The sequence below is a fragment of the Bombus flavifrons genome, chromosome 12 (genome assembly GCF_040668555.2).
Source record: "Bombus flavifrons isolate JBK064 chromosome 12, iyBomFlav1_principal, whole genome shotgun sequence".
Classification (NCBI taxonomy): Eukaryota; Metazoa; Arthropoda; class Insecta; order Hymenoptera; family Apidae; genus Bombus; species Bombus flavifrons.
Genome location: NC_138453.1, coordinates 10,295,369 through 10,305,361, shown reverse-complemented (window position 1 = coordinate 10,305,361; position 9,993 = coordinate 10,295,369). Strand labels below are relative to the sequence as shown.

At 42.6% G+C, this 9,993-nt stretch overlaps 1 protein-coding gene across 6 annotated transcripts; it reads left to right on the top strand.

The window, feature by feature from the left end:
- Positions 1–3,337: 3,337 nt before the first annotated feature.
- On the top strand, positions 3,338–9,922 carry arm (armadillo). Of its 6 annotated transcripts, XR_011174596.1 has the most exons (8): positions 3,705–3,780; positions 4,373–4,436; positions 4,522–6,158; positions 6,240–6,419; positions 6,513–6,815; positions 7,841–7,937; positions 8,341–8,402; positions 9,487–9,625. XR_011174596.1 is itself a non-coding variant. In XM_069124224.1 (7 exons), the coding sequence occupies exons 2-7, from the start codon at positions 4,400–4,402 to the stop codon at positions 9,669–9,671; spliced, it is 2,439 nt and encodes an 812-aa protein (XP_068980325.1). In that variant the 5' UTR covers positions 3,338–3,534; positions 4,373–4,399; the 3' UTR covers positions 9,672–9,922. The 6 variants fall into 6 exon arrangements, 5 of the variants coding, with proteins under 5 accessions (XP_068980325.1, XP_068980328.1, XP_068980329.1 ...); XM_069124224.1 differs by lacking the exons at positions 3,705–3,780; positions 8,341–8,402 and adding an exon at positions 3,338–3,534 and having other exon boundaries at positions 9,487–9,922; XM_069124228.1 differs by lacking the exon at positions 8,341–8,402 and having other exon boundaries at positions 3,758–3,780; positions 9,487–9,922.
- The last annotated feature ends 71 nt before the right edge of the window (positions 9,923–9,993 follow it).

Here is a 9,993-nt window from a genome sequence, read left to right as displayed (position 1 = left end):
AAACCGCTCCCTCTTATCACCCCTCCCGCGCGTCCCAGCAGAACCTTGTTCGATACCATTTGAGGACCTCCAATAACCTATCCGAGCCATTCCGATAGGAGCTGTCAGCCCGCACCCACACGCTGTGCGCGCGAGGAGCCGCTCAGGGCAGACCGGATAAGCCTGAGCGCAGGTGTGCCGCACAAAATCGTCTGATCGACGTGCCGAGTGCGCTGATCTCGATGACCTTCGCCAAGGGTTTCGATTCGACGACGCCGCGGTACACGAGGCACGCCCCGGATACCATCTCGACGAGCTGCCCCGGTACCACGGTACCACGGTACCACGCTACCCTCGTATCTTCCTGCCTCCTTCCCCTCCCGTGCTTTTCTCTCTTTCGCAGCACAGTCCTCTCTCATTCACAGCATTACTAGCCTTTTCCATTATTTAACTGTAGTATCGTAAATATCTGCAACCGAGATCGTACGATCGCTATTTGAAGCGTGAATCTTCAACTTCCGTAACTTGGCGGAATACGCGAAACATTCTCATTAGACGTTTGATCATAGTGTTCGACGCTTTGTTAACTCGTTTGCGTTTTGGGAGTTGCGTGAGTCCCTTAGGTCGGTCTGAGTGATGAATCGGGTATCGTTCGTCGTCTTTGTCGTCGTCGTCCTCGACGCTGACTGTACTCGCCATCCTCGCTCGACATTAGCCACGAGACTACTCCATCAACCATGCCAGACGATACGACTGTGTCTCCGAAACTTCTCTGGTTGACTCGTTCCCTTCCCTCGGGACGAGAATGATCATTCCTACCTTTCCGCGGTCTCAGACTTTCAGGTGAAATTGGACTAAAACTTCCGCGTGCTTGATCACTCGGTATACGATATAAACCCGATCACTCAGGATGGAATAACGGAGATTTAACGATGCAAAGTCGTCGGCCGTGATTCACGACGATATCTTCAGTCGATCTGCTGAAAAGAATGTTGATGATCGAGGATGATTTCCATACGCTCCTATTAGCTCTTCTTCTGCAAGATGGAACGGTAAATGAGGCACGGTGACTATCCTCCCTTTCGCCGCGTAAACACGAAGCATTGCAGAATACACGGGCATTAAGCGGAGGAGAGCAGCGCAGATTCTGAGAATGCATATAATTAAGCACGTTGCATCTCGAGAATGTTGTGTACGTGCGTGCGTCCAGCTTTGTATAGTGACTCGTTCGAAAGGCAACGTGTGCTCGTGTGTACCTTATATAGATACACATAAATATATGCCTAGCCATCGTTGGTCCCTCCACCCCTTCGAACCTCTCAGCCCCTGAACTCCTCATCCCTTCAATCCTCGTCTCTCCCTCGCTCTGTCTTTCTCTTTCTCTCTTACAACCCTGCCCGACTCTTCCCCCTTTTCTTGCCCCGCGTTCAGCGGTGATCTATGTATCAGCCTGTGCTCGCCGAACCGGGCAACGTGTGTCCGTCCCCCTCGTGTGCTTACTTTATTATCGGGGCTCAAATGAGAATTTATGCAGACATAAACGCTCGTGTCAGCAGCATGCCGCGTAGGTGGGGAGACACACCGTTGAACGGGCATCTGTCACCCTCTATGCTCTCTACCTGGTCTGCCTTCAAGACGGTACCTTGCTTTTTTCGAAGACCATGCGAAATTTCAAGAATCGACCGGGTAAACTAAACGAAAACTCGATCTCTTACTTGCTCGATCATCTGAGCGATCGATCGATAGGTAGACCACGCGAAGCGAACATTTCTCAGCTTACTTTTTTACTCGATGATACTAAACGTTCGATTTTGCTCATTTGGTTAAGGAGGGCAGTATATATTCGACATAGCGAAGCGTGGGCTACACGATTCCCCTTTAAGCTCATAAATAAACGAAACCGACAAGAATACGTCGTAGTCGAAACTTATGTAAATAAATAAATATTTCGTGAAAAAAATGTGTATTCCCCTGTCCGATGAATCATCGTAAAACTGTCCGCCTGTTCGATGTTACATATTTTATTCGAGATCTCTCGCGGATCGAAAATAACACGTAATTCTTTTCGATTAAAAGAAAATTCTCCTGTATCGAATGTTTTAACAAGTTAACCAATGAAATATAAATAATACTTTTTAAAGTATTTATACAATTCTCGTATATAAACGTATAACGAATTCAAGATACCCAGATGACAGTTTATTGCGAGTTCGATATTGTCTCGAATGACGTTTCACGCCGTTGGCACGTCCGATATTGCGAACATTTGCGGTGAATCGATCGAGATTTCCTACGCGACAAAGCATTTCCTTTATTTTCGAAATTATACAAAATGTAGTTATTGCTTGTTATTAATTGAAAGAACGGGAATATATTTATTCCAGGAAGCTTTGCGCTTCGATATTTCAATATCGACACGATGATGTATTTGAAAACGCGTTTTCCTTTTTTCCGATTATCCGTTCAATATCAGCGTTGACATAAAATGTATCATCACTGTACGGAACGGAAGGAACGGTACCGCCATCACGCATCCGAAAATTAATCGGCGTGGGCGCAGCCGATAACGAATGGTGTTCCCGCCAAACGGCCAGTATATTTTACTTTGGACTCCAGTGTCTGTTATTTTGTGCGCATTCTAGCTGTCTAGCTGCACGATTTACTCCTGAACTCGATCAGAAATTCTCGACTACCGTGGATGGACAAATACCCACGAATCCATTAAAAAATTGCCATGTCCTAGGGAATTGTCTTTTAATTGAAATTGATCTCCCCGACTGCAGCATATTATCCTTCAGTCTTCGTACGTGAGGTACTGGGACATTATAGAGTATCGCTAGTTTCAACATCTGGCATATTTTTTTCTGACATACCGGCAGATCGGTTTCATTCTTTCCGATCACCAAGTATATACGAAAATACTCGGTTGTATCCGTAAATTTATTCATACACGATACTTACGAAACTCATGTAAATTGCAGATCGATTAATTTCAACTGGAAAAATAACTTGTACGTTTCACCATGTATTTTTTATTTCCGTCGAGTTCAATTTGCATATAACCTTAAACTTAGAATGCAACGAGCGAGTATGCACATACTTACAGATGCGATTCTCGCGTCGAAAGGTGCGCATCAGTTAATACAAGTATAGGATTCAGGGGAAATAAATTAATTAGAGAATTCTCGGAAGTGAAGTAAACGAGTTTCAGTTAGATACGATCGACTATTCGCAAGGGGTAAAAATCGATAAATATTCTCCTACGAACAACCGAGCTAATCGAGGTTACATTATGGGTATTGAGCACCACTGTAGACTCGAATCAGTGCAGACGACAGGTGGCGGTAGAATCGAAGGTTCCGCGTCGTTTTCCGCCATCTTTAGTTGACGGATTCGAGGCAAGAAAGGCCAAGAGCTCCGTACGGAGAAGAGATAGGTGGATTGAGCGTCGGGGGCAAACGGGAATTTGGTGGATCGAGCGTACGGTAGTGAGTCATTCGTGTCCTCGTTCGAGCACGATTCACGAAGTCGCCTTCGGTCGATCCTCGCTATACGGTAAGCACAGCATTATTTTATCATTCGCCATTACATCGACCGATAGGAAAAAAATTGTCATTTCCGTGACGGCGGTGTTTACGCTGGGTGTGTCAAAGTGTTCTTCCTCTCTCTCCTTTTCTCGTCCCCTTTCTCTCTTCCATTAATGTATCGTAGTCAGCTCTCTTGTTGCCCCTTCCTTCCGTTTTCGCTTCCCTGCCACTCTCCGCACTCCACTCTCCGCCGCTCGTGGATCCTCGGAAAATGGTGATGCATTGCATTCTCAGAGCCTTTGTTGTGCCGCACGCCCACGCGCGTCCCTCTACCTTTGGAAATCGAGTATCGTTCGCGACCTCGTGTGCATCTCTAGAGATACGATTTCCTACCGTATTCGATCGAACCACCGCGTCCCCCGCTCGTGTTCCAATGTAAAAGTGGAAGCTGCGACAACGCTCAGAGGAATCTTTCGATCGTGCCCACATTCCGCGTAGTTGCATCCTCCTTCCATTCTTCGCAATACAGTGCACTGACCCTATGCGCGTCGTGGCGTCTTCAAAACTTTGAACGAGAAGACGAAACTTTCCCCCGTGTGATCGAAGACATTTTTTTTTCTTATTAGTTGTGCGCCAACCGACACAGAAGTGTATTCCAGTTCGTATTATATTTTCGTATTCCCTTTCACGATGTTCACGCCACATTGGGCGCGTTTGAATATCGTGATAACGTCGTGATTACGCGTTAAAGTACTTTATACGTGCTTTAATGTTTCGTTTTCTCTTGTCCCTTTAAACTTATACTAACTTTATGCAAGCGATGGTTGCGTTATAGATGTATATAGCACGGTTTTCTTCTATTTTAGGTGTGGATAGATTCTCCCGTAGGAGCCATGAGTTATCAAATGTCTTCGAATCAATCCAGACCGAGTGAGTAATCTTTTGTTGGCAACCTATGACATATCGTGTATATTATGTAGAACATTTGTATCATTTTGTGCAATTAATTTTGTAGTGTCTCACGGGAATTATCAGGGTTTGGGTGATCTACCCATGGGATCTGCCAAAGAACAAACTTTGATGTGGCAGCAAAATTCTTACATGGGTGATTCAGGAATACATTCTGGCACTGTCACCCAGGCGCCATCTTTGTCAGGCAAAGAGGATGACGAGATGGAAGGTGATCAGCTGATGTTTGATTTGGATCAAGGATTTGCACAGGGTTTTACTCAAGATCAAGTCGATGAAATGAATCAACAATTGAATCATACAAGATCTCAGCGTGTTCGCGCAGCTATGTTTCCTGAAACATTGGAGGAGGGTATAGAAATTCCTTCAACGCAGTATGATCCGGCTCAACCTACAGCTGTTCAGAGATTGGCAGAACCGAGTCAAATGTTGAAGCACGCGGTTGTCAATTTGATAAACTATCAGGATGACGCAGATCTCGCAACACGTGCAATACCAGAATTAATAAAGTTGTTAAACGACGAGGACCAAGTTGTTGTGTCTAAAGCAGCGATGGTAGTTCACCAACTTTCCAAGAAGGAAGCATCTCGTCATGCTATTATGAACAGTTCACAAATGGTAGCTGCTTTAGTTCGTGCCATTTCGAACAGTGATGACCTTGAATCGACCAAAGCAGCAGTCGGCACCTTGCACAATTTGTCTCATCATAGACAAGGTCTGCTGGCCATTTTCAAAAGCGGAGGAATACCAGCTCTTGTGAAGCTTCTGAGTTCTCCAATGGAATCCGTATTGTTTTACGCAATCACAACTCTCCATAATTTACTTTTACATCAGGATGGTTCTAAAATGGCTGTACGGCTTGCCGGTGGATTACAGAAAATGGTTGCACTACTACAGCGGGATAACGTCAAATTTTTAGCTATAGTAACCGATTGCTTGCAAATTCTTGCATACGGTAATCAAGAGAGCAAATTAATTATATTAGCTTCTCAAGGACCAATAGAGTTGGTACGCATAATGCGTTCTTACGATTATGAGAAGCTTCTATGGACGACTTCAAGAGCCTTGAAAGTGTTGTCCGTTTGTCTTAGTAATAAACCGGTGATAGTCGAAGCTGGTGGTATGCAAGCTCTTGCTATGCATCTCGGTAATCCAAGCCAGAGACTCGTCCAAAATTGTTTGTGGACGTTACGAAATTTATCGGACGCTGGCACCAAAGTCGATGGATTAGAAGGTTTATTACAGAGTCTTGTACAAGTTCTTAGCTCTACCGACGTAAATGTCGTTACATGTGCCGCTGGTATCTTGTCGAATTTGACTTGCAATAATCAACGTAATAAGGTAACAGTATGCCAAGTGGGAGGTGTCGACGCTCTTGTACGTACAATCATTTACGCGGATAGTCGGGAGGAGATCAGCGAACCAGCGGTATGCGCGCTTCGTCATCTAACGTCACGTCACGTGGAAGCGGAAATGGCACAGAATTCAGTCCGCCTAAATTACGGAATTCAGGTCATAGTAAAACTTTTACACCCGCCTTCACGTTGGCCATTGGTTAAAGCTGTAATAGGATTAATTCGCAATTTGGCGCTTTGTCCCGCGAATCACGGCCCGCTTCGTGACCACGGCGCGATTCATCATCTGGTCAGGCTTCTGATGCGTGCTTTCCCCGAGACACAACGAGTAAGCATTCCTTTCGAAGCGATTCCGTATATTTGATTATCTAAGTTAGAACTTGTGTAAAAAAGATCAATTCCACTTTAGCAACAACGTTCATCCGTGGCAAGTACTGGAAGTCAGCAAACATCAGGCGCGTACGCGGATGGCGGTGTTCGAATGGAGGAAATAGTGGAAGGTACTGTGGGAGCGCTTCATATCCTCGCGAGGGAATCACACAACAGGGTCATTATCAGATCTCAGAACGTAATTCCGATCTTCGTACAGGTAATTTTAATATACATTTTCCTCAAAACTTGGTTTCCTTTAGTTTGCTCGATGTTAATAATTTGCTCTAATGCGCTTGTATCTTGATTTTAGTTGCTATTTAACGAGATTGAAAATATTCAACGCGTCGCAGCTGGCGTACTTTGCGAACTTGCCGCGGACAAAGAAGGTGCCGAAATGATCGAACAAGAAGGTGCTACTGCTCCTTTAACGGAGTTGCTTCACTCTAGAAACGAAGGTGTCGCGACTTATGCGGCAGCTGTGCTGTTCCGCATGAGCGAAGATAAACCACAAGAATATAAGAAACGACTCTCCATGGAGCTCACCAACTCTTTGTTACGCGAGGATACAAACCTTTGGAATAACGCTGACTTTGGGATGGGTCCAGATCTACAGGTATCGTAATCCATACATAATACCGATGCATGCTTCGCTTATGCCGTGGTTAAATTTATTCGTTTATAAACACCTTGTAACATAGCCCCGATTGTTTTTTTTTTTGTTTTCATCTAGCGGCATGTGCTGCTGCGATAAAATTTTAGTATATGCTATACCGTGCTAGCTTTCGAATAGATTCTAGGAGTAAACGCGTAAGCCGATTTTTATAAGACAGATTGTCATCGGTTCGTATGCTAATTTATTCAAGCATCAGATTTCCCTTTCACACTTGGTTACATCGTGTTAAGTAAATTAAGCCACGAGGGCATAATAACGATACAGCAATTTTATCTGACTAGTAACAGGTACTCGCATACGTAATCGTCCCCTTCATGTAAGTTTAGCAATATATAATTAGATAGTGTTTGCAAAACTGAATGTCGTTATCCATTATTCCAGTTCGCACAACTTAGGTAACAATTATGAAAATTAAATCGATTAGAGAGTAAAAACTTCAAACTTTAAACCCACATATCATAAAATTGGCGAAAAACTTTCGAGTATCACCCATAATATTTGGACAAATTCTACGTATGTATTCACTATAACTCTCGTTGAAATCGATGCTTCAACCTTTCACGCTATTCCATATTCGCTGAAAAGTTTCAAATGAAATATGCCTAATGGAGCAATGGAACCTGTAATAAATGTACAGCGATGATTTTATTATGATATATCCTTAGATTGCAACATTACGTTATGCATGAGAATGCGTTTCATCATCATTCGTGTTTCATCCCCCACCATAATAAGTTGAATAACATAAAGCCATCCGCGATTACTTTCTCAAACGCTATAAACGCGTCACACGTTTACTCATGTTCCACGTATTTTGTAATGCCTTTAAACGATGTTTTCGTACGCGGAGTTGTCGGTGATACTGCGACACGAGTATCTTGACGTATTACCCTCGCCGGCTGTTAAAGACACGCCTGTAAAGGAAGATACGTTTTGTGTTGATCTGAGCTACCTAATCTCTTCAGGACATGCTTGGCCCTGATCAAGGCTATGACGGTATGTATGGACAAGGACCTCCTAGTGTACACAGCAGCCACGGAGGTCGAGGGTATCAACCGCAAGGTAAGTTACGAGCCTTATCCTTTTTATCCGATTAATTGCTTTCGGACGATCGACACGGTCGATCGGACGTAGATGAATTTACAAGTGAATTTTTACGGTGTTCCTTCCCCACGGTATTAACGGTGCGATCTTCGAAACTTTTGATACGCCTTGTAACGAATGTAACCCAAGAATCACTCGCTATCAAGACCTCTTTCAAACGAAATGTGTTCCCTTCGTTTCTGCATCAGAAAATCACTGGTAATGCGAATTCCTGTGCTCGTGTTCGTTTCCTCCCCCTATTTGTGCGATATACGAAATGAAAAATTTGGTAACACTCTCATTTCTAAAAAAGGAAAAAGAAAAAAAAAACAACCGATGATAAGAAGAAAGCATTGCATTTAATTCTATGTTATTTTAACAGCAGCTTAACCCACGGACTTATATTAAAATACAGGCTATCAACAGTATCTCGCAGTAACATAGGTGATACTCAGCTCTTACGTACTGTTCTGTTATCTGCTTTAGTGACTAATCGCTAAATGTCTTCTTTCACACGCTTTTCATAGTTTATACATTGTATCTTATATATCCTGGCCATACGATACACGTTTTATTGAATTTGGTAAATATTACACATAATGCACGTTTTGTGAATGTTTCAATTTCTTTTTCATTTTTGTTTCTTATCAAGAGTACGACAGATTCATACGTAGCGTGTCTATTTATTTATTTTTTTATCTATTTATACAATGTTGTGCATGATATATTTGTATTTTTATCATCTTTCCTCTAAGTGAACGTACTTTATGGTGGAAAGAAGCATAGATAAGTATTCGTAAGTAATTAGATAAGATACGTTTGTCAGAAATGTGCTGTCGCGGAAACGAGTATTGCGAAGAAAGTTTGTTATCAAGTATTATCAGTTATACGCGCGAATTCAAACTTTGGCTTTCTATTTGTCATTTTTCGTTTACGTTCAATCGAATGCATCTCGTGGCTATCGTTCTACTCGTTATTTGTCTCGAATTTAGTTGATTTCACGCAGTTTTTTAACCTATTAACCGGGGAAAAGTTATTGAACCTGTTCAATATAATTCTTTTACTTAGGAATATCCTATCTATTCGTACATCCTACTTTTGTTAAAAATTAATTATACCATATTCATATTCGCAAAGTCTAAAGTCGATGTAACTGAAATATTTCTTCATCATTAAGAAATTTATCTTTGTCGCTAATTTTTAATTTCATATTGTAATTACAGAATATTTTTGTTCAAGGGACGACCCGGTTAATAGATTAAAAGCGTCGGTATCGCAAATCAAGAAGAAACGAAACTTCCATGATCTGGAATAATCGTTTGCTTTCTGTTCCTGCTTTATAATATCAGAGAACGAAAAGCAATGGTATCTCGGCGAGAGAACCTAATGTCGCGATTATCTAGCAAGGTTGTGCTTTACTGGGTTGAGAACATTTTCACAGAATCATTGACGCTGTAGTTATTTTCGATTAAATGTAGTAAGGTAAAGGGCTACACGTTGGGTTCATTGTAAATTTTGTACGAAACAGGTTATGACCAGATACCAGTAGATTCGATGCAAGGGTTGGAAATAGGTGGAGGGTCGACATATGGCGCGATGGACACTATGGACGTAGCGCACGAGGGTGACCTGAGTTTCGATCATTTAGGAGAGCTTCCTGCACCCCCGCAAGATAATAACCAGGTTGCAGCTTGGTACGACACCGATCTATGAAATTGTGCCAGCATCGTATCTCGCCAGAGAAACGGATCCGTGAGGCTCTTAAGTAATTTCAATACGGACTAGTAGTATCATTAACGTAACTACGCAATCGTGGCGGTACTTTGCTTCGTTCGATGCTCTGTACGCGCCTCCGATCGCTGTCGATGTATTAGACTTAAGTGAGAGACACGTAATTCATACACACCATGTATATGTATCATTTAATTGCTCATACGAATAAACTGAACGATTAAGTATTCAAATCGCGTCAGCCGGTTTATTCACACCTGTATTTTCCTTTCGACTGGAATTTATCAGAAAGCGTAACGTAACA